The following is a 24025-nucleotide window of genomic DNA, read 5'->3' as shown; positions in this document are numbered from 1 at the left end:
GTGCTGTCAAAGCCAGACAGATAAGAAGCTGCCTTAATGAAGCACTAATTGCATTGCATTCAAACGTCACAAATAATCCTGCATGTGGGACTCGGTCTTTATTCAGTCCTTTCTCCTTTGTATAAAGGAGATTAAGAGAATTTGAGAGTTATTATTGAGAATTGAGAATTATATAGCTGAAGCTGACTTTTATTCTTTGCAAAAGACAGAAGTCTTTTTGTTTTACAGTCAGAAGTTCCTAGGTTTAAGTGAAGAAAAATGACATGCAACAGAAGCATGAAATCCTGTGTTTGAGCCTCTAAAGGTGAATTCCAGGAGCTGTGTATTTTGGTGTCAGCAGAGTGGGAGACTCTGTGGAGCATTTTTTACATGACTTCTGGAAAAAGGCTGGGTAGGGGTAAATCAAATAATCGGACATGTCAAACCCTAACATTGCAGGAGACAGTGTGCAATTAATTTCAAATTGTTGGTTTAATGTTCCCGTCAACTATTATATTTGCTCAGCTACAAAGCAAATTATCAATGTGTTATTCATACAGGCTTCTGCCACTTTCTTTTCATGGCTTATTGGTGTTCTACAGCCCGGTTAACCTCCTCGCATAATTAGCAAGGAAGTTTGAGCTGAAAAACACACTGGATGCCCACAGCAAGTTCTAGGGATCCTAAAAAATAACTTAGGTGCAGTGCAAAGCAGTGGTCTCATTGCCAAGCAGGAGCTCCTTTTACTGAGAGGAACAGGCAGAAATTAAATATAGTCTCAGCTCAGCTCACTGAGATGACTTGCTTGACCCTCATGATTGAAACCAAAATCCTGCATCATCCTCTGTGTGTGGAACACCCACAAACATCTCCTCGCTGGATGGGATTAATTTCCTGCTATTTTAGTCACTGAAAAAGGCTACATTCAGCGTTCACCCTCTCCAAAAAGCTGTTCAGGGCCCCTCTGTAGTCATGAGACAGGCAGACCTGAGAGAGGGGCGATGCCTCAAGAACTCCTTACCTGCCCCAGTTTAGGTGGGGTCTGGGGCTTCCCTGCAGACACCCAGGTCCCACCATGGACCACAGGATGTGCTGGGGCTGGATGACCAGCATTTAGAGGTCCATGCTGAGTAAGTTAGAGGCAACGTGCCCTCATTGTGACCCAGAGGTCAGCCTGCCACTGCTGCTGCTTCTGTGTCCTGTGCTGTGACTGCACAATCACAGTTTGGTTTGGAAATAACATTTAAAGATCATCTCATTCTACCCCCTGCCATGGACAGGGACAACTTCCAATATCCCAGGTGGCTCCAAGCTTCATCCAGCTTGGCCTTGGACACTGGCAGGTACAGAGAAGCCACAGTTTCTCTGGGAAATCTGTGCCAGGGCCTGCCCACCCTGCCAGCCAGCAATTCCTTCCCAAGATCCCAAAATCTGTGCCTGCCCTGTGGCAGTGGCAGCCATTGCCTGTGTGCTGTCCCTGCAGGCCTTGTCCCCAGTCCCTGTGCAGCTCTCCTGGAGCCCCTGGAGGCCCTGGCAGGGGCTCTGAGGTGTCCCTGGAGCCTTCTCTTGTGCAGGGGAACAGCCCCAGCTGGGCCAGGCTGGCTCCAGAGCAGAGGGGCTCCAGCCCTGGCAGCATCTCCGTGCCTCCTCTGCACTGGCTGCAGCAGCTCCACGTCCTTGTGCTGCTGGAGCCAGGGCTGGGGCAGCTCTGCAGGTGGGCTCTCACCTGAGCCCAGGGCACAGGGGCAGAATCCCCCCTGCCCTGCTGGGGCATCAGCCCAGAATAGAGTTGGATTTTTGGGCTGACATCACTTGGGCAAAAAACACTCATAAAATGAATTTCTTTACCCTGTCTGTTCCTCCTCTAGCACCATCCCGGAACAGGATACCCGGGCAGGTCTCTGTTTCTGTCCTTACTGCTTACAGTAAGATGCACACAGATGCAATCACACATCCTGGGTGAGGGGCTGAGGACGGAAAAAGCTGGCATTTTGCTCCAGCAGCTTTAGTAGCCAGACATTTTTTCTGAGACAGCATCTGGGGTGCTCAGCATGGGCTGGGTATTTGTGAGAGGCCTGACCTCTGTGTCTGTGAGTGCTCTCCAGCTGACAACTCTAATCTGCTTCTATCCCCACTGCTTCCCTGACAATTCCCTGCAAGCTTTGCTCAGGACAGTTTGCTACTAACAGTGTCACTGTCATTCCCAAGCAGGGCAGGGGTACTGCTGGCTGAACCTCTTCCAGCTTGGAGTTTATGCCCTGGGATGGGGGGGAAATAGACCATAGATTTTCATAAATAGGGAAAAACAGATTTTCAGTCAACCTGACATTAGTCACAGTTCAATGTTGCAAAGGAAACTTTCTGGGATGGACTCCGAAGAGGATGTAGGCATCGTTCACACATCCTTGACAGAGGACACTTCTGTGCCCCAGCAGAAAGGCCACCAGCTGGGCTGGGGGAGACCTGATTTCTGCTTGGTTCAAAGCAAGGGCCTGATTCAATATCTCTTGACTCACAGAACAGTTTTTTTGACCACAAAGTAATAGTGTCACTGGCTGTGAATAAGCAGCTTTTTCAGAAAAGTGGGACATCCTCTACAGCCAAAAATGTCCTGTCCCCCTGGGACAGGGGGGTGAAGGTGCTGTGTTACAGATCCCTCTTTAGCATCAGGCAGATTGAAAATCCCAGATGAGTGTCCTACCCACAGAACCATTCAATGCATAAACAGCGTGGCTTACTGCTCATCTTCAGTGTAGCCACTGCCCCTTGAAAACAATTTTTTAATAACCTGGAGCAGTATTCTTCTTTTGAATTGCTGAAGACTCCAGCAAGGCTTGGTTGGGGTCAATAGAAGGCCATGGACTGAGACACCTGAAGTTTGAAGGCAGAATTTGTGCACATTTTATCTCAAGATAAGTTTTACTGAGGTTTTTTTTTTTCCTTGGGCTGATATATAAGCACGCAGTGGAAGGGCACTGAGGTGGTCACGGGGCTACAAGAAGCACGTGGCACACTAGGAAAGGCAGAGGAAAATAGAGTTTTTGAGCCATGACAAGGAAAGGCTGAGGGGGAATCTAGTTACAGTCTTCTGCTGCTTGAAAGGAGCATTGATCCGCACTCTTCTCAGAGGAGGACAGAAAAAAGTCACGAGGCAATGGACATGAGTTGCGCTGAGGAAAACCCTGGTCAGATGCAAAGAATAAAATCTTCCCAATGAGAGTGGTGCACCCTGGGATGAGGACTCAGAGTGTCTGGGGAATCTACACCCTTGAAGATTTCCACAGCTCAGCTGGACACAGTTTTGCACGGCGTGCAGCCGCGCTCGCAGCACTGTGCGGAGCTATCCCCCTCCAGGCATCCTTTTTAATGTGACATTTCCCACCCACTCCTCCCTAATGCTATGCCACACTTCTCTGACACAGTCTGGGCTCATGTTTCCACGGCCTTTGCAGAGGCAGCGTTTTCTGATGCCCTGCTACGCACAGGTACAGCCTCTGTTTCTGTTAGGTGGTGACACAAATGGCAATTTACACCACGGTCTCCTGCCTTCCCTTCAGCTCCCCCAATTTAGTCAGAACTTACTGCTAGGTTTTTGCTCTAGGCAGGTGTAATGCTTTTCCCCCACTTGACTGATGCTCCACTGAGCCCACACACAACAAGAGACATAAAGGTGGGTATTTTATTAGGCATTTGTTGGAATAACTTGTTGAGCTGCTCTGAATTCATTCCCATTCTGTTCTTATCACCACAGCATCTGAGCTGCTTCCACGACACGTTAGATAGTGTGACTAATATCTGTTGCATACTGTTTGTTCTGTCACCTTTTCCCAGAGGGAGAAGTGTGTGAAATATTAAGTTTTTGCTGGCCTAATTTTATCTTGTGCCTTGTTTTAACTTGTTTGGGCTTGCGTCTCTCTACAATGAATTCTGCTTGCTCACACAAAGGAGACAGGCAAAAGAAAGATGCTGAGTGCTTTGAGGAGAGGTAGTAAAGTTTTTAATAACTCTGTTACTTCTTTGGAGTGAATTCTACGCTGGCTTACTGGAGATGTCTGACCCTCTTAGATGTGAGCTTTGTCCATAGGTCAGAGGAGGCAATTTCTCCCTTTGCTTTGCCACGTGGTTGAAAAAGCATTATAATACTGTCAAGACCATTTCTCAGGACAAACTCCCACAGCAGATATTGTCCATAGAAAGGAACTCCATTTATCCCAGAAGAGTTCATTGTGGGCTCTGGAGCTATGGCCAAGCTCTCCCCACGTCCTGTCACATCATGCATTTTATAAATTTAACATTTGCCCTCATTCAAATGGTAAGTTTCTTCCTCCCATTTTGGCTCTTCACAGATCACTCTGAGGAACCTGACTAACCAAGAAGTGGCCACATTTACCTATGGGGATTGGCTGTCCAAGCTGAGAAATGCCACGGGAAGCCTGGTGTGTGAGATGCCAGCTGTCATAAACGACGAGCAGATGATGGAGGACACCACATACACTCTTCAGGTTAAAACCAGTGACATCGGAGGTTGGTCCTCGCTGGATATTTTATGAGTTTTCTAGTATGAAGTTTGTTTTTTAACAATGGAAAAAAAGAAAAAAAAAAAAAAACAAAAAACAAAAAACAACAAACCACATTGCTTCATTTGAAATTACATTTGAAAAAACATTGTTTAGCTGGAATACAGTCATTTTGGCTGGCTGTTCACTGTGGCAGTGTCTGAGAGACTCATTCTCATCTGAGCTCTGGGAATAACATATTTAGACACAAGGCCCAGGTCTGACTGTCCTTTGATTCCTCTGAAGACACCCCTACAGAAACTATTACCAGGCCAAGCTGCAGAGGTCAGCAGCCACGTTTTTCTTTTTTGGTCAGGTCCATCCATTTAGGGTCAGAGCTGGTGTGCTTCAGGTTTTCAGTCAGCACTGTCTGCCTTGCCTAAAGCAGGCAGCAATAATTCACCCACCTTTCCAAACTGTTTTAAGACCATTTATCTCAGGCTGTGAAAAAAAACCATTCCTAAATGCACACCAGATAGAAGAGGTGGAACAGAGTATACAGAAAGAACTTCCAGAGCCAAGAAATGGGGTTTCAGTGTAACTTCCTGGGATCACTGCCTCTTTTCATGGGAAAATTTGTCAGGCTGCTGGATGAAATCTAAGCGAATAATGCCAAGATGGGGCAAGCCAGACATTGTCTTGAAGACACCCTGTTTCAAAGGTGTCTTGCTCTAGTGAGATTCTGTCACACCAGTGCACATAACCAACGGCTGACCTCTAAATATCTTTTCTTTATTCCTTTGTTGTTTTGTGGCATTTTTTCCCCCCTGGTTTTATCAGCAGTAATTTATGCAGCTTCTAAGGTTTGATCTAAGAATATCAAAATTTCTCTGGCAGAGCGTCTTCGTGCCACCTCACCACTTCTTATCTATCTTCTCTGCCAGTTGCTAGTCTGAAAAACATGTAGTGAAATACAAAACACAAAAGAGAGAGAGAGAGAGAGAGAGGAAGATTTGTTTATGTATCTGGCCATCCATCTAATATAATGGTAGATCTTTCTGTGACCTTTTTTGTGAAAACCAGCCCTAACTCACAAAGGTGATGGAAATAGAAGTGAGAGGAGAGCAGAAAATGACAGCAGCAGCAGACAGATCTGCCCTTCCCACTGGATGAAGGATGGCAGGTATTAATGAAGAAACGTTTTATTTCATTATGAACAGCGACAACCAGTAGGAAAGAGCAGATTACAGAGAGGTTTCAGAGAGTGTGTTTGTGATTAGATCACACAGCTCACTGACATAATGCTGAACTTCATCCAGCTTATCTAAAGCAGGTGCAAGTCATGAACCATCTCCCCTTTTGATCATTATGTATTCCGCAATTACTCCTGGTTGGACCAATTCAGGAAAAAAGACATTTTATCCTTGGTGATGTTTAAATGTGTTATATCATCTCCTGCCACACTGACATTGACAAGGAGCAGCCACACTGCACAAGGGCTGGAATCAAATGTGTTTTTTTCTAGGTATAAAGTTTTTCTTTGCAATGGTTTTCAACTTTAAAGCTCATAAGAGTCACCAAAAGAAAAAAAATATATATATTTCTAGTTTTAGTTCCTGCTAGTCTAGACTGTCTCTGGTCAATTCATCTGGGAGAGAAGTCTTCATCAGTGGTCTGGATAACTCTCCTGAGGGTCTCTGACTCTTGAGTTTTTCTTCATTAGATTCAGACAGAGATTTCATTATTAAATTAGGTTAGATGGCTAAAGTTAGGGAAAATTAATCCCACAAAGAAGATTCTGCAGCAAACTGGAAAGCATAAGCTATTTCCTCTCCACCACACACACATGTTTAGCAACAGTACTGTTTTACATTTTCCTCAAGGAAACCTTTAAGTTACAGTTTGTTTTCTGCAAAGTCACCACTCTGCCCCAGTGAAAATTTAACCTACAGGGTTTGCAACAGGGAACAGCTCTGCTCCTGAAAAGCTCAAATCACCTCTTTTCCACCACCAGCAGTACCTCAGATGACTCTCAGATTGCACATAGATAAGAGAAGGTTGTTAGGGCAAACACCTCCCAAGGCAGATGGGCAATCTTTGGTTAAAACTAAGGTTTTGATCTCAAATGTAAAGCACAGTCTGATTTTCTTCAAGGCAGGACCCATGGACACAGGTGCAATAGAGGCAGACCACCTGATGGCTCTTTCTGAGGCACAAAAATGTCTTTCGGCTGGTTAATTTTTAATTTCTCTATGCAGGCATCATATACATGTTAATGCAATAAAGATGGAGAGTGAATAAATACTGCTTTCTCATTTTCCAAGCATTAATGAAACAGAAGGTTCTTATCTCTGCTGTTATAAAATTAATTAGGATGTTGTCAACTCAGTTCCAGCCTACAAATTACATAATTTAGGACAGTTGGTGTCAGCTCGTAGTGCCTTACATAGGTCTTTTTTATGTAAAAAGAAAGACATTCTTTGGCCTCAGAATGCTGTGACTCAAGCCCGGAGTTTGTTTAAAAATGAAGCATCTGCTCAGTAGGAACCATATAATCATAGAGATTTCTGTTTAAAGGGTCCTCTGGAGGTTATTTCACCCATTTTACTGCTCAGAGGACTTTGCCAGCTAAGGGTGCCCAGCCAAACACTGGACAACTCCAGGAACAGTGATGATGCCACCACCTCCTCAGGCATCTGCACCCAGACCTGCACCATATTCCTAGAAAACTTGATTTTTCCTCATTCACAGCCTGAGCATCCCCAACAACCTGTGGCTTTGGCTTTTTGGGGTACTGTTGGAACCCAGGACGTCTCTCTGACTGTCCTGGAAGGCACAAGCCCCTGGCAGGGAGCTCTGAAACCCTGGCATGCAGCCAAAGGTACCTGTGACTTTGATTTTGACCCATGGAGCAAATTACCAACTTTGTAGGAAGAATTACAAGTCACAAAAGTTTAAGTAGCATAATACTGCACAGGGTGAAAAGTACAATTTTGGAATTTTTAGAATGGGGGTTTGGAGGCCCAAGATGGAGGAATTTGGGCATTCCCTGTCCTTCTTCTTTCTTCTTTCTAGCCTGCATCTTCTTGGTGATGGTGGCACATTTAGAACAGTTTAGAGTAGAAGTAGACTGTCTAACAAGGTGATAGGTATTGGAAAGTAATTGTAAATAAAGTACATGTAGATTACATGTAGATTTTAGTATAAAAAGACAACACCAGCCCAGGGGCAGGGAGTGTGCCCTTGACAGACCTGCAGGTCAGACCTCTGCGGGTCTGAGAAAAAATATTTTAGATAATAGATAATAAACAACATTGTGAACAAGAGCCAAAGAATCCCGACTCTTTCTTGGGCCAGCAGGCTGGGAAAAAGGGGCTCTTGGGTCATCCTGACAGCAGGAAACCCCAGAGGGTATGGTGTGACACAGTACATGGCCCTGTCATCATCACCCCTGTGCCTGCACACGGGGCCCTTGCCTGCCCCAGCTCCCCTCAGGGCTGCTCCTCGCAGTGTTGTGTCCCAGCTCTTGCTGCTCTTAGCATCCACCCTCCAAGCTCTTCCCAGGGTCTTGACAAAACCCAGGAATTCAAACTGGTGCTTTGCGCCGAGTTCTGGAAAGTTCCTGCTAGCTTGGATCCAAACAGAATATGAAGGGTACTGCTGTAAACTTCGGGACATCTTCAGCTTCCCAGCACGTCAAGGTTTCTTCCAACCCAGACAGAGGACTTTGCGTTTCTCCTTGCTGGATTCCATGGGATTTCTCCTTGCCCAGACCTCAGGTTTCTCAAGGCCCATCTGGGCTGGAATTCTGGCCTTCAGCATGTCAGTCACTCACACAAATCTACCCTTAGCTGGAAACCTGCTGAGGAAACGCTCTGCCGTTGTTTAGGGCGCTGATGATGAAGTCCAGCTCAGTTCTGCAGATCCCAGAATCAATCCATGAGCTATTGCGTTAATCACCAGTTAGGGCTGGTGCAACCACAGTACCTTCATCTCTTCATTTGTCAAGTTTTTTACAGTTCCTAAATGTGCCTGACAGTTTCCTGGAACTGGCAACAACAACAACAACAACAGCAAAAAAAAATCAAGACCCAAATAAGTGAAATGTACATTGATTTAACATTTCTGTTTTTTACTTTCCCATCTCCTGCTAATTGCTTGTGAGGGAAATGTCACAGCATGAGACCTTCATAAGCTTCTTCCTGCAGGGATGGTTTTGCTAAGAAACAGTTGGTTCTGTGCTTTTTGAGACCTGGCATTAATTAGGAGCCTGCTCCTTGCAAGGAAAGGGACTTCAGTTTGCTTTGTTCCTCACCTCAGCAAGCTTTGGGGTCATAAAAAGTACTGCCAGATGAACTGCCTGGATCCCTGATGCTTTCTCTTCCTACTTAAACCCTTCCCAGGGAACTGTTGAAAATTAACCCCAATTTAACATGGGCAGCTTCTCACATGGACACATGTTGCTTTGCCTTTCGTCTGTATGATTCTTTTTCTCCTCTTTTTCTTCTAGCATTTTTTTCCAGTCCTGCCATAAGAACAGGACTGGAAAAATATGATTTCTTCCTAACTTCTGTATTCAAGTCATAATCCTGCAGAAGTAGGACCTTTCTCCAGAACTTTACAGTCCCCCTAACTTTGTCTCTGCATTTGAATGGAGCTGTGGGAAATACTGTCTATGTGGCTCAAAGTGGATTTGTGATACTCTTGTGTAAGAAAGGCCCTGGCAGGAGGTTAGACTTTCAAAGCTGGGCTATCCAAACGAGGGCAGCAGATGCTGAGCTTCTTTGTAAGGCAGATTTGGGCTTGACGGTCTGGTTTTCCAAAATTTAAGGGCCCTGGTTCTGACACAGCAATGACTGTCTGCCCATGTGTGATCTTACTTCTCTCCGTGAATCTGCTTTTATATTACAATGTCAAAATTAAAATGCAATCATTTTGGTGGAACTATAGATAGTGCCTGGTGAAAACGTAACACTAGCAGCTAAAATGTAAGGTCACTGCAGGTGGTGGTTTGGTCTTGAACTCCCCAAAAGTCAGGAAAACAGCATGGCTGTTTTCTTTGGCAAAATATGGACAGTAAAGGACAAATGATGCTCAATGTCAGGTAATAAAGATCATCTTGGAAATTTTTTAATTTCCTAGCATATATCTAATAAGAAGGTGGAAGGTGGTAGGGCAAACTGTTGCATGAGAAACTGGAACATTTTCCATTAACTGCTGCGTGGTCAATATTTTGAAAAAGAGCAATATAGAAGGAAGATCTGTTGTGAAGTGGGCCATGAGATGCCACAGGGGCTGGGCTGATGATCTGTGCGTAGCTCTGAAATCCCTGTACCATCAAACACAGCGAGAGCAGGAGGAGGCAGACCCCAGCTGAAGGATCCTGAGTGCCACAATTGCTTGGAGAAGGTTGTGGGACTGCAGGAGGGAATGACTGAGTGCTGAAAAGGGACTGTGCTTCAGTGGGAAGCCCAGGACACCACTTTGTGGCTAGAAAAGTTATAAAGTATGCTCTTTAACACTCCTCAGTGGATTGCTGGATTCTGTGGGTAAGCCACTTTACTTCCCAAGCTACCTTGGAATAATGGGAGTTATTACCCTGACATCCCCTGCAGAGTGTTGTGATGGGCAGTCCTCCATCAGGAACAGAAATTTCTGCTTCCCACTGCACTGCCACTACCACAGTCACTGCACCTCAAGTGCCAGGGCAAAGCATTCAGCTGTATTTGTGGAATGGACTGGGAGAGCTGATTGTCCTCCCTGCAGGATCCTGCACAAATCCAGAGAAAGAAGAGCACCCCTGCAGCCTCTTCCAGCCACTTTTGCTGCCTCTCCATGCAGCTGGGGGTTGGGGGTCAGCCCAAGCTGGCAGGGTAACCCATGGCATTTTTCTCTGCTCTCTCCTTCCAGGAGCAGGCACCGACGCCAACGTGTCCTTGATCCTGTTTGGGGAGTACGGGGACAGTGGCACCCTGCCTCTGAAGGAGTCCAACAAGTCTAACAAGTTTGAGAGGAACCAGATGGATGAATTCAGCTTCTCTGAAATGCTGAGCCTGGGAGACCTCTGCAAAGTGCGGATCTGGCATGACAACAAAGGTCAGGGCTGTGGCAGGGGCGGTGGGAGAGTTTGGGATGTTCTGTCTCGAGGAAACACACAGACACAAGGCTGAAGGCAGAGTCCCCAGCTCTGCTTCAGGTTGGGAAAATCACCTGGGTAATTTTACCCAGATTGATTTTTTAATTTTAATTTTTACCAGGATTTTACCTAGATCCAGGGGCTGGTGTCCCAGCTCCCCTGTCTGGACATACCCCTTCAGGGTGACCCTCTCCCTGGCTACTGGTGCAGCATCTGCTGCAGCAGGTCCCCAGCTTCAGCCTGAGCTTACAGCCACCTCTGCAGCACTGGACATGTCTCCCACAGAGCAAAGCCACCCAGCCTGTTGTCCCAACACACTGGCTCCATCCACACCTCTCACACAAGCCAGCATGGTGCTCCCAAAGCAATTTAATGTTCCCAGCCTGACACTGACACACAGGGAAATGCAGCCTGGCATAACACAGTGAGCCTCAGAAGAAAGAAATAAAGATCTGTGTCTGGCTTTATTAAGATCATTGCATCAGCCAGTGAGCACGCAGCATGCTGCTGAGAGAGGCTCTGACACTTCCCTGCTGCTGGACACCCTGACTGGTGTCACAAACAGCAGAGCAGAGCTCAGTACGACTGTCATAGTCATTTGTGTTGCCATTCAGGCGCCAAGTGGGATCTTGTAACAAATGCATCACTAACACTGCTGTGGTGACATCCCATCCCATCCCATCCCATCCCATCCCATCCCATCCCATCCCATCCCATCCCATCCCATCCCATCCCATCCATCTTCATGCAAAAGAGATTATACTGCATTAGCAATGGCTTGCTCACTGTTGGCCAGCCCTTGCTGCAGCCCAAAGGTGAAGCTCCACAGCTCACACAGGCTCACACCTGAGCCACTATTAGCAAAGCTGTTCAGCAGCAATATTTGTCACAGTCTGGGGAGGGATGGCAAAGGGACCACCTGATCATTACCTGGTTGTACTGAGGCAGCTGGTTTATGGCTGGGATGGGTTTCATGCCAGTATTGATGTGACCTGGCCACCATCCTCTCAGCTACTCCAAGTTGTGGCAGATGGGGAAGGCTGCATGTCATGCTCTAGTAATAAAAGATGCTATCTCTGGATTAGACTTTCCCATTGGAAAGTCTTTGAGAGGGAGAAAAAACACATCTAATGGTAGCCTCTGTCTGCAGTGAAATATGGGAGATACATCCACCTAACATGATTGTTTATTCCCAGACACTGCAAGCTCTGAGCTCATATTTATCACTCCCACAACACAGCACAATTTAGTTGATTAAACTCTATAATATTGTGTTATGTAGCTGGTGCTGAATGCAGTAAGGGAGCTGCTTTCACCTGATTACTTTGCCAAAACACTAATTCCTTAGATCTGCAGTTTAGATGTAGATATGGAAAGGGCTATTGAATGAGAGTTTTAGCGCAATAAACAGGCTTTTTTGTTGTTCCAAGAGTGGTTCAGACATCCTTCTGATAGCACCAAGAAATCAACATGGACTTGCAGATTTTCTTTCAAACCTACCAGCTGAAATGTGTGCTAAAAGAACTTTTTCCCCAAGCGGCATCATGTCTCCCTGGTGACTGGCTGTGCTAACAGGATGAAATTCACCCACCAGAGCAGAGCTGGTCCTTAGGGCTCAGGCACATGGACAGACTGGGATGCAGGAAGGTGGGAACTGGATCAAATCAAGGGTCTGAGCAGCTCTTTCTAACAGCAGCATCACTGTCTGCTTGAGGAGGAGGACAGGCTGAACGAGCGTGTGTAATCCTTTCACAATCCTCTTCATTTTGCATGATGAATAGCTCAGGGCATTTCCTGAACTGGATATCATTTTTGTCCATTAAATAATTTCCAGTGAATTTTCTCATCCAAGGTCTTCCCCAGGCCCTCCAGGAGACATTTGCACCCACACATCCTGAGGCAGTGAGTCCCACGAGTCTGTTGCCTGCTGTGTGACGAGATAATCCTGTTAATCCAGGAGGGCTTTGTTGCCTTTTCCTTCTTGCACAAGTTCCTTCATGATCACGGTTCACCTTCTCAGTGCTCTGATGATGCTGCTGACACAAGTTGGTAATTGCAGCTGCTTGGTGGCAAAGGCAGGTAACAGAGTTTAGCCTTAGGCTAAGCAGTAAATAGGCTCAATTAGTTTAAATTTGCTCTGGGCTAAAAACTTGTACCCCGATAACCACCACAAGTCAGTTAAAATACTAAGCTGGGTGTCTAGAACCTAAAATATGTATATAAATATACATGGCAGCCTCATATTCTCTTTCTTTATTTCCTCATAACACTGGTTTCCACTTATAAATACTAGTCCTTACCAGACCTGTCTGACAGCAAGGTTAATTTAAGCCTTGGATAAACATCATGCTCAGGTTTTGTTCAGCAAAAATGTTCTTGCTTTTCCCCACAGAAAGAAGGAAAACTGTTGTTTAAATCATAACATATGTTGTCTACATTGTTCCTGCATTAGTCATGTGAAAGGCATCTCCTATCTAAAGCTTCACACAATTCAGCATGAGAGTTTGTTGGGTGGGTAGAGTATTTATTACTGCTGAGATCCAGGATATAGCTATCCTTTGAATATATGCCCGATCCCTACATATAATTTATATAAATTGGCTGTGGCACTGCCTAGAAATTCCTGGCTCTATTTCTTTTAAATGAGTAGCAGGGTCAGGGGTCAAGTATGTTTTTTGTCAGATGTGTGAGGGACTTTGGGTATTAAATAAAAATGTGTTTTTATTTACCGCTACTCTGAGGATTCAGATGTTGATCATTCTTTCTCTACCTCTTTTCTGGCTTGTTTGGACTAAATGGTTCTCTACCAATGGCCTGTGGAAGGCTTGGCCTCACACTGGTCTACCCCATTGCTCCTCGAGTCTTGAATACCTGGAGCATGCTTGGTGCTCTTTTCCTGATCTTCTAAATTACCGCTCTCAAGCACAGAATCACAGAATGGTTTGGGATGGAAGAGACCTTAAAGATCATTTCATTCCACACCCTGCCGTGGGCAGGGACAACAACTTCCACTATCCCAGGCTGCTCCAAGCCCCATCCAGCCTCACCTTGGGCACTGCCAGGGATCCAGGGGCAGCCACAGCTGCTCTGGACACCCTGTGCCAAGGCCTGCCCACCCTGCCAGCCAGCAATTCCTGCCCAAGATCCCAAAATCTGTGCCTGCCCTGTGGCAGTGGCAGCCATTGCCTGTGTGCTGTCCCTGCAGGCCTTGTCCCCAGTCCCTGTGCAGCTCTCCTGGAGCCCCTGGAGGCCCTGGCAGGGGCTCTGAGGTGTCCCTGGAGCCTTCTCTTGTGCAGGGGAACAGCCCCAGCTGGGCCAGGCTGGCTCCAGAGCAGAGGGGCTCCAGCCCTGGCAGCATCTCCGTGCCTCCTCTGCACTGGCTGCAGCAGCTCCACGTCCTTCTGATATTTGGGGCCAATGAAAACAACCACATTAGATGCCCCATCAAGGTTAGTTAGGGGAAATGCTAACCATCCAAAGCCTTCCTTTTCCTTGTCATGTCAAGATGCCAATGGCCTGCCTGTATTTCAGGATAAAATACATTTAAATGCCTTGCCCATTGTGTTCACTGTGCCATGCACCACAGCTCAGCATCCTTCTCCCTTGGTGCAGCTTTGCTGCAGTGGCTTTGCTCCCAGTTCTCATCCCACATTTGTTTACCCTTTCACTGAAATTTGACTGCAGTGGGGTGTTCAGAGTTGAAGAGACAGTAATTGCCATGGCAGGCCTATCAGGAGGTCTTTAAATTGCAAGCACCATGTTTTCATCCTCTGGAAAGGCACACCAGTTTTATGGTCCCACTTTAATGCTTTTAAATGCCATTTCCCCCACAAAAACTGCTGAGTGACATCTCTGTATGAGACATAAAGGAGAAATGAAGCCCCCATCTAATTTCTCTAACTTCAGTAAAAAGGATTAGGGAGGAAGTTGTTGCTCATTTGAAAACAGGCAGTTTAAAGACTTCACAACCGCAATTTCAAGGAACTTGTTCCTGATTTTTTTAGATGTTTAGAGCTCACCAGTGAGATTCTGGTAACAGCAAAGTGATGTGAATGAAATTTAGTTTTAATTTTGCTCCATGTCTTTTTATCTTGTCCCTGTTTACTTTGAGATACTGATGTTCAACCTAATATATTTAGACTCCCTGAGCAAATTTAATCACTTCCAGACTCCCCATCTCCTGATCTCAGATAGGCACTATGTATTTTCTCATATCTCAGTTCATTTACTTCTACATTTATGCAAGATCAGTATCTGTAGGTCTGTAGAAATGCTGGCTTTCTAAATATAGGCCTCAATTTTTTAATTTTTTTTTTTTTTAAGTATGCAATAAGGACTAAATCACCATTCTGGAAGAATGACTGAAACTTTCTCAGTATCTCAGTAACTGAATCATTTACCTAGAAAAAGGTTGGTTTTGCTGCTTTTTTATGTGGTGGGGTTTTTTGGGTGCTTGTTTGTTTGGTTGGGTTTGGATTGCTGCTGCCTTTTTCTCCATGAAACATGGAGGTATGGGAAATCTGGACTTAGTTCCCTCATCTGCCTGAGTAGATTTGAACCCAGGTGATAAGCAGTCTGTCTAAAGCAATTAATTTCAGATTCTTGATTATCTCAGTTGCCATCAACCAAGGGGAGCCAGGAAGAGTCTAATTATGGATAAACCAGACTTTTCTGTGTTGTGGGAGCAAAGACAAAAGTAAATACCAAGGTTATGGAGCCAAACTTCTTCTTTGCCTTAACAGGCCTTTCTCTCAATTCACCAACTGCTCTGACATTGTCTAGCAGAGTTTTAAATAGCCTAGCTGCCCCATTGACTCCTTTTGGGTGGCTCTTCCAAAAGAGAAAGTATCTTATTCCCTTTTTGATTTGGACTCAAGTCAAAACAGTTTATATACCCTTGGTTTTCCTTTCCTTTCCCTGAAGGAACTACCTTTTCCAAGAGCAGTGTCTTGACTCAGATGTTAAATTGCCCAGGCCTTGAACTCATAACACACAGCCATTCCAGAGGTCTGTTTCTGCAATTCATAGACATGATTCCAAACCTCTGGGGCACTTGTAGACCATAAATCATTTTTTAAAAACCTCAAGAACTGTCTTTTTTTAGCCCTTTGTAAGGATTTACTCAGCTATCAGGCCCAAGAAGGGCTTTTCTAAACCTTCCCTCTCAGCTCTGGACTGTTGCCTCATAAACTCTGCTGATCCTCAGGGCAGAATTGTTGAAGAGTTTCTGCTTTAAATAAAAAGTGAGAGGACGAGAAATAGATGTGTAAAACTGCCCAAGGAGAGGAGAGCCCATCACACTCCCTGTTTTGTTGGTGGCTCTGTACAGAGGAAGACAGTGCCAACTCCTGCACATCTTTCTGCGTGCATGGAATTCTACAACTCAGACTGGGACCAAGTGGGGGTGCAATCTACAGACCTGCAGCATGCCAGCAACTGTGCCATGGCTGATTAGTCCTTCAAATTGTCCAAACCTGGCCTGGGGGTCAGTCCCAGCACACTGGGAGATCCCAGCACTGACCCACGGAGCCCTCTCTCATTTGCCTTGCACCTTCCTCTCTCTTCAAGGCCAGAGTTTTTCGCCCAACGGTGTTGTCAGAAAGATAAGGATTTCACCCCTGTGAGGATTATGAGGCCCTGGCACAGAGGAACTCTGGCTGCCTCACCCATGGAAGTGTCAAAGGCCAGCCTGGACAGGGCTTGGAGCAACCTTAGATAGTGGAAGGTGTCCCTGCCCACGGCAGGGATGGAATGGGATGAGTTTTAATCTCCAGTCCATCCCAAACCATTCCATGATTCTGTGAAAGGTGTGATACAGGTGTTACAGCTTAACCAAGAGATACTGCCAAGGTATCACAGTTCAGAAGTGACATGAAGCAGAAGAAAAAGATGTAAGGAATTAAAATAGCAGACCCACAGAGAACACGGAGACTTTGGTGTTGACCTTGTGCATTCATTTCTTTCCAATCTTGTGAATTGCGGAACCTTTCAGAAAGAGCCCAAAAGGACAGATGTAGCCTTAGAATTATCATTTCTCTAAAAGCTTCTCTTTTCTACAGGCCTCCTTTGCTCCTCTTGGGGACACATTATCCTGCATCCTTGTTAAAAGCTTTTGCTTCAAGTATCCCTCTATAAAATACGAAATTTCCTTCAATCACAAGAATAAAATCTGAGAAATTGTTCCATCTCCAGTCTGAGTTGTTAAGTGTTTTTGCACAGGAGTAGTTCATCTGTAAGATGTGAGGGCTGGAGGAGTGGGGTGTGTCTGAGGGTAATTTATGGGTGGTTTCAACCTGAGTCAAATCCTGAACTCTGAACAAGTTGCAGAGAGAACAGAGGAGAGGGGGCGCAGGACACCTACTTTCTAAAACTATCCCAAGTGTTAATCTTCTGCTTTCTCAAAGATTGTGAGAGGTTTTTTTGCATTGCCTGTCTGCCCTGACGAGAAATGTTGTGGTGTGAACCAACATGATCCTAAAGGAGAGGTATACAACAAAATGGATCTATTTTTATTCTGCCACTGGCTTGCTGAATGACCTTGCGTAAATCGCATCCCTGTACCTCATTTTCAATTATGTAAATTAGGGATAAAAATTATTCACCTTCGTAGAGTGTTTTGAGATGTACTGGTGCACAGCTAGATGACATGATTTTAACACCTCACAATTAACACCCCATTTCTAGCAATTTGAAGCTGCTATCAAAACTCCCACCACTTTCTGGGTAATGCCTCATAAGGTGGGCTTTAGGGATGAATGCTCACCTAACCAGGCAGGGGACAAAAAATGTCAGAGGGTGCAAGGCTGATGAGCTGTCTGTGCTATGGTCGTTACTTCATGTTTCAGAAAACATAAAAATTTTTAAATATAAATAAATAAAAAATGCAGTTAAGGGGCTGAGGAGTGCTGGTTGGTGGCTGTGAATGGCTTGGCAGCAGCAATTCTTCACTGGCCCTTGAGCAGTCAATGTCCCTAGCAGGAGGGATTTTTTACTCCTGTGGAAACATAAGCACCAGTAATGACTACTATTATCCTTGATCAGACATCAGCTGCTTCCAAAACCAAACAGAAGAGATATTGCTACAGAAAGTTAAGGGATAGAGAAGATAGCCAATGAATATGGCTGGGAAAAGTGGAGACTTCCATGGATGTGTGTGTGTCCAAGCATGGACGTGGCTCTGACAGCAGATTTGATCCCACCAGGTCTTTATTTGCAAGGAATAGTTAATGTTCACTAAAGCAAGGTCAGGGACCAGGAGCCTGGTGAGCAGTGAACCCACCACACTTGTTTCACCCCATTTTTTTCTCCCATCCTCCCACGTTTCTGCAGGTGTCAGAATGGCTTAATATTCTAGGGGTGAGTACAGGCAAGTCGTGGCTGTTCCTGAGAGAAGCAAAGAAATCTTCTGGTGCTGCAGGCTGGGGTTTTAGTTAAATGAAGCAGTAATGTCATTATCTGTGTTTCATCTACGCTTCTACAGTCAGGCTCAATTGTGCTAATCACTTCAGAAACAGATGACAAGGAGCTTACAATCCAACCTGTCCAATGTCAGGAAAGCACAGACTTCCAGCATCACCTGGGGAAAAGGAAAGAAGGTCCTGTGAGGGCCTTTCAGGTGGTCCTTGCCCAGAATCCCCCAATGGCCAGCTGGGATCCTTTTAGGAAAGACGATAAATGAGATAAATAACTGCTCTTTTGGATAAGGACATTTGGGGAACAGAATACATTTCCCTAGATCACACTAAATTATACAGAGTCAAGCAAGCAAAGTGATTCTTTTTTCCCCAAAGCTCTTCTCTTCCTCTAATTACATTTGAAATGTTTTGCATGCTATTGAAAATGTCACTTCCAGCTGCAGACCATTAAGGAGCCTATGTGGCACTGCCATGGGTTTTATTAAGGCAGGTTTGTTGCTGGGGATTTCAATGGCAGCAAAACGAGGCCTGGGGTGAAATACCTTTTGTTGCAAATGTTGAACACTTGTTTTGGTGTAGGGGACCTTTCACAAAGGCACAGTGCTCGCCAAATTATTTTAAAGACCAAGGGATGAATAATCGGGCAGGAACTACTCAGATATGTGCTATTTCTTCCCTTCTGCCCCAAAGCATTAATGGAGGCAAATGTAGTGGTCCTGGTTTGTACTGAGGTCAGGGCAGAAATTTGCAGATGATGTTTTCCTGAGCCCTTGTTTTATTGTTTTCCTGGTGCTGTTGCTTGAGGTGCCAACAGGACACAAGCAGGTCTGCTCTGGCTTTTCTGCAATCACACAAAGCTGAGTGATGGAGCAGCTCTGGCTCTGTGGATCAGAATCAGGGACAGTGTCCAGGGGAAAGGCTGATGGGGCCATTCCTGCAGTGATCCTTCACTTTCTCCTTGCAGCCAGGCTGTGTGAGCAGCGGTCAGGATTTGGGAAGGTCCTTTAACACTCCTATATTCACATCACCTTTCTGCCTCCCCTTCCTCTTTTGCTTATGCTGCTCTATAAACCAGCTCGGGCTGTGGATTTGGTGACTCTGGGGTAGGAGTTTCCTTTCCTGTCATTGCTTAGGTGCTGTAGAATCTCTGAGCCCATTGCAAAAGTCACAGAGGAACACAAGGGGTAAACAGGATAATAGCCTGAAACCAGGATTTCATGACCTGGAAAGTCGACCTGCAAACATGATTTGTTCTCCTTCTGCTGACGTGATGCCCAGCACAGAGAGCCAGTCCAGCAAAGTCTCAGATTTAGACTCTGTGCATCACTGGCCTTTCCATTTTCTTTCCCATACCAATGCAAAACAGAATTTTATAAATACTTTCCCAATCTGAAACAAAAGAAAAATAACACCTTTTCTGGTAGAGCAGGATGCACTTTTCAGACATGACCCAACCCTTCCATTTCCACATTAGCTTTTAAATGGTGCTTAATGCTGTGGCATTGAAACCCTTGATGTGACAACATTCCTGGCACCATGGGACATGGACAGGGTGGGGAGATATGCTGCTGTGGACATATCTAGTACAGCTTTCACCTGGAGTGAGCTATTTCTCCTAGAAATGAAAAGTATTTAGGGATCCAAATACAGGTCTCATAATCTAATTTAAGTCACTAACAATCAGGAATGAAAATGAGAGAAGACAAATTCTTCACTCTCTGAGAGGGAAGAGAAATATTCTTTCTTTAAATCAGACAGGAGGATGTTTAGGGGAAGTTGTACCATTTTTCTAGGATTGTCTATCCAGCTCCTTGATTTATGTATCCCTGTGCTGTAAGGGACACCCTGTTGGCATTTGCTTTTCAGTGCTGATCCCTGACAGAGCTCAGCACTTGCTCTTTAAATAGCCCAGAGCTGATAAAAGCATCTTTGTGGGGAGGAGCTGGCTTTGTCCTCAGCTCCAACATCTGCAGGAAACTCAGGTCTGTCCCATCTCTGCCTCTGATAAAAGAGCAGGAATTTGTTGCAGCTTTTTGGTGAGTGTGGCTGCTGGCACCAGGCTGGAGAGGAGGGAGGAGGGCATGTGCACCTCACCCAGTCTTATTTCTGGTACTGCTGCTTAGCACTGACCCTGACCCCATCATCCTGCTTGCTGCTGGCAGCCAGGCTGAGATCAACAATTTATTCCATCCTGGTCTGCAGGCACTGACATCTCTGACTGCAGAAGGAAGGCATGTTTTCGTTCTTTCATACTGTACTGTTGTCACAATGTAAAGTTTTGATGGAAGCAGAGCAGCCTCCTGAATATCCTGCAGAGATGTTCATTGAACTTAAATGGAAAAGATCCTACCAAAAGATTAACAGCTGACACTGCCAACATGTGTAGAATAAATTTCCAAAGAGCAAGTTGCTCCAGTTAAATCACTGTGGGAGCCCTGGAAAATTTAACAGAATTGTAGAATCACAGAATGGTTTTGGTTGAAAGAGACCTTAAAGACAATTGTGTTCCAATTCCCTGCCATGGGCAGGGACACCTGCCACTACCCCAGGCTTCTCCAAGCCCTGTCCAACCTGGCCTTGGACATTTCCAGGGATCTAGGGGCAGCCACAGCTGCTCTGGGCAACCTGTAAAATTAAAGCAGATGGAACCAAACTCTTCTCACGTGTCCAGTGACAGGACAAGGATGAATGGGCTCAAACTGAAATATAGGAAATTCCATTTAAAATAACAAAAGAAAGCTTCCCCCCTGGGTAAGTCTGGGTAATCAGACTCTGGCACAGGCCACCCAGAGAGGTTGTAGAATCTCCATCCTTGGAGATATTAAAAATCTGGCCACATCTGGCCCTGAGGAACCTGCTTCAGCTGAGTTTGCCCTAAGAAAGATGTTCTACAGATGAACCTTCCAGGCACAATGACTTTGCAGTTCTGTGCCCCTGAAATTTAAGGGGTGAATAGTGGTGTTGGTTGAGGTCTGTGCTGCATAGCTCACAGTTTAATCTCCTAACTTGGAGAAGGCTCAGGAAGCCAAAGTACAAAAGAGCAATGGCTGTGAGGCTGGTAAAGAGCTGCCAGCACATGGTGTGGGGCTCACAGTCCTCAGGAGAAGGGCAACTTGTTGACATAACTCAAAAAATGTGCCATCATTTTCTATTCAGAGAAAATGAGGATTAATTTTTGCAAACATAGGAAATAGGCACACAGCACTGAATTCCTGGAAGAGCAAGAGCTGTTTAATCTCTCCAGGATGTACATAATAAGTGAGCAGATATGTCTCATCATGAACACAACATTTTTTTGTCTGACTAATAGCAGGACTTGAAAGCAAAACTGTCAGAACCTCCTGTCCCCACTGAGGTCAACAAGTGTTCCTGAGATTTTAACAAAAAAAATCAGGAAAACATTCTCAAATGCTGTTTTCTTCATCTTCAAGTTGCTTTTCCAGTGGGGAAAAAAACAAACCGAGCAAACCAAGTAGCAAGCTAAAAAGGTGCTGTGGCTTCTCAGAAGGCCCCAAGGGAAATGTAAAGTGATTTGGTCATCCATGCTGGAACATCCATCACTTTACTCCATCCTGTTTTTACATCCAGTCCCAGCACTCATTAATTTGCCCTCATTCCTTGGCAAGGATGGGAAGTTTCCTTGCTGGCTGGCAGGGCTAAAGGAGGAAGTTGTACTTAACATTCTGACTTCAAATCCGAAGAGGAGAGGTCCCCTGCCTTAGTGCTTATAAAAAAGATGGGGACAAACATTATAGCAGGGCCTGCTGCAACAGGGAAGTGGGGTTGGTTCAAAACTAGAAGAGAGTCAATTTAGATTAGATATATAAAGGAAAACATTTTATACAATGAGGGTGGGGAGGCTCTGGCACAGATTACCCAGAAAAGCCATGGCTGCCCCATGCCTGGAAGTGTCCAAGGCCAGTTTGGACAGGGCTTGGACCAGCCTGGGACAGTAGAAGGTGTCCCTGCCCGTGGCAGGAGCACTGACCTTCAAAGGTCCCTTCCAACCTGAACCATTCCTTGATTCCACCATTTATAGAAACAATGTGGAACTACAAAGGAAAGGTACCTCCCCTCCCATGTGCAAACATTCAGACCTTTTTTATTTCTGTTGTTTTACCAGGAATTGCCCCAGGCTGGCACTTGGAATATATTGACGTGATGGACTCTGCTATGGACAAGACATTTCGTTTCCAGTGTGATCGCTGGCTGGCTAAAGGGGAGGACGATGGGCAGCTCATCAGGGAGCTGGCCTGTGCCAACAACGACATCCTGGAACTGAAGGAACGGACTGGTGAGTTTGGAGTGCTCTTGTGCCATTTCCTGAGGGACCTCAGAGGTCATAGGACCACATCTCCTGCAAGCTATGCAGGCTTTAGAGGTTATTTCATGTACACTTCAGTTCAATAGTGCAGTTCTGGGATAAGAAAGAAATTAAACAGGATTTCTGAGGAAAAAAAAGATCTCATTCTGGGTTGAAACCGAAGAGGGACCCATCTGCAGTGGTTCAGTCCATCAGTAAGCCATGAGAACACATGGATATGATCTCATTAGAAGCAAAGTGCTTGAGCCTTTGAGGTGGAAAATAAGTTCAGTCCTTAAAGCTTGGTAAGTAACATTGCTCCAGCTTCCTCCTTAACTGGTTCTGGGCTATGAGCTTAAGCTGAACATAAAGCTGAGCTTAACAGCCCACAGCCATGGGTAATCCCTCTGGGCTCAAGGTAATTACACTGCTGTCTGATGTGGTGGGTGACTCAGCCAACAAGAGTTACTTAACCACACTGAGGATATACAGAGTCCATCTCAAGAGCTACTGCACCAGTGCTCTTCTTCAGGAGAATCCTGGGGAGACAATAATCACATTACTTCACCGTGATTATGCTCTGCCCCTGAAAAAAATCAGCCTGGTGAGGGCCATTCTAGGTACTTATAGCCACCACAGCATCTGAGCACATCCTGTTGGGTGCATGGACACCCTCACTCAGATAGGAACAGTGGCACAATTAAAAAAAAAAAAAAAAAAGAAAGAAAACAAAAAGAAAGAAAAGAAAATATGGAAGATTCAGGCTGTGTTTCAGATTAAGTGCTTAGCACAGCATGGAGCTGGACACAGCTTGTTCAAGAGGGACCGCAATCATCCTTGTGGGTCCCTCCAACACAGAATATTGTATGATTCTAAGAATAACTCAGTCTATTCTTGCTACCCAATTGAACAGGACTCGTATTTTTCATGTATTCTATCCCAAACCACTTAGAAGTCAAAAGTCCCACAGATTTCAGTGTGTTTCCACCCTTATTTTGCAAATGCTTGCTGTCTTGTGGGCTGTGATAAATATTAGGAAAGGGGTTTTTAAGCAAAGTGACAGGAAAATGAAGAGATCTTGCAGGCCATCTGCTCCTCCTTTTCTGCTTAACGTGTGTGTTAATTATGCTTTGAAGCCTATGAGATTGTCACAGTAACCAGTGACAGAGAGGATGCAGACACGAAGGAAAACATCTGGATCATCCTGGAAGGGAAGATGGGCCGCTCAAAGGAATTCCTCATGGAAAACTCTTCCAAGAAAAGGAGATTTGAAAGGTAGTAAGCAGGATGGTGGGCCAGAGGAGCTCCCCACCCGTTGTGTGTCCTCCAAAAATGCCACCTCTTCTTGCCATAGGGAGCTGTGTTTGTGCCATGCCGCTTCTCATCCCCCTTCCAAAAAGCTTGATAGCTTCCCACTTGGATTACAGGGAAGATATCAAATGAGTTTCTGGTGGGCAGCCACAGAGCAGGTTTTAGAACAGCAAGAAAAAGGTATTTGGCAAAAGGAAATGTAGATTTTGCATGTGTGTGTGTGTGTCCTTTTGTATCTGTACATACAAAGAGGCTCCTGGCAAACCCCCAGGGAAGCTGTGTGGTTTTTGAGCTGGGAGGAGCAGAGGGAAGCTGGAGGTGGTTTTAGTTCCTTTTACAGCATCTCACTGGGAGTGGGAATCAGAGAGAAAGTAATAATAGTTGG

The 24025-nt window shown here is 45.3% G+C and overlaps 1 protein-coding gene across 1 annotated transcript in view; it reads left to right on the top strand.

Annotated features, from left to right (window-relative positions):
* The window catches only part of LOXHD1 (lipoxygenase homology PLAT domains 1), a 121674-nt gene that overhangs the window by 93031 nt on the left and 4618 nt on the right, over window positions 1-24025 (top strand). Inside the window, exons 33-36 of the mRNA XM_041464129.1 lie at window positions 4326-4503; window positions 10386-10571; window positions 22150-22320; window positions 23466-23604. Coding sequence (XP_041320063.1) covers window positions 4326-4503; window positions 10386-10571; window positions 22150-22320; window positions 23466-23604 — 674 coding nt within the window. The remainder of the gene's footprint in view (window positions 1-4325; window positions 4504-10385; window positions 10572-22149; window positions 22321-23465; window positions 23605-24025) is intronic.

Source organism: Pyrgilauda ruficollis, unplaced genomic scaffold (assembly GCF_017590135.1).
Source record: "Pyrgilauda ruficollis isolate IOZ18807 unplaced genomic scaffold, ASM1759013v1 scaffold170, whole genome shotgun sequence".
Taxonomy (NCBI): domain Eukaryota; kingdom Metazoa; phylum Chordata; class Aves; order Passeriformes; family Passeridae; genus Pyrgilauda; species Pyrgilauda ruficollis.
This window is presented reverse-complemented; position numbering and strand designations above follow the sequence as displayed.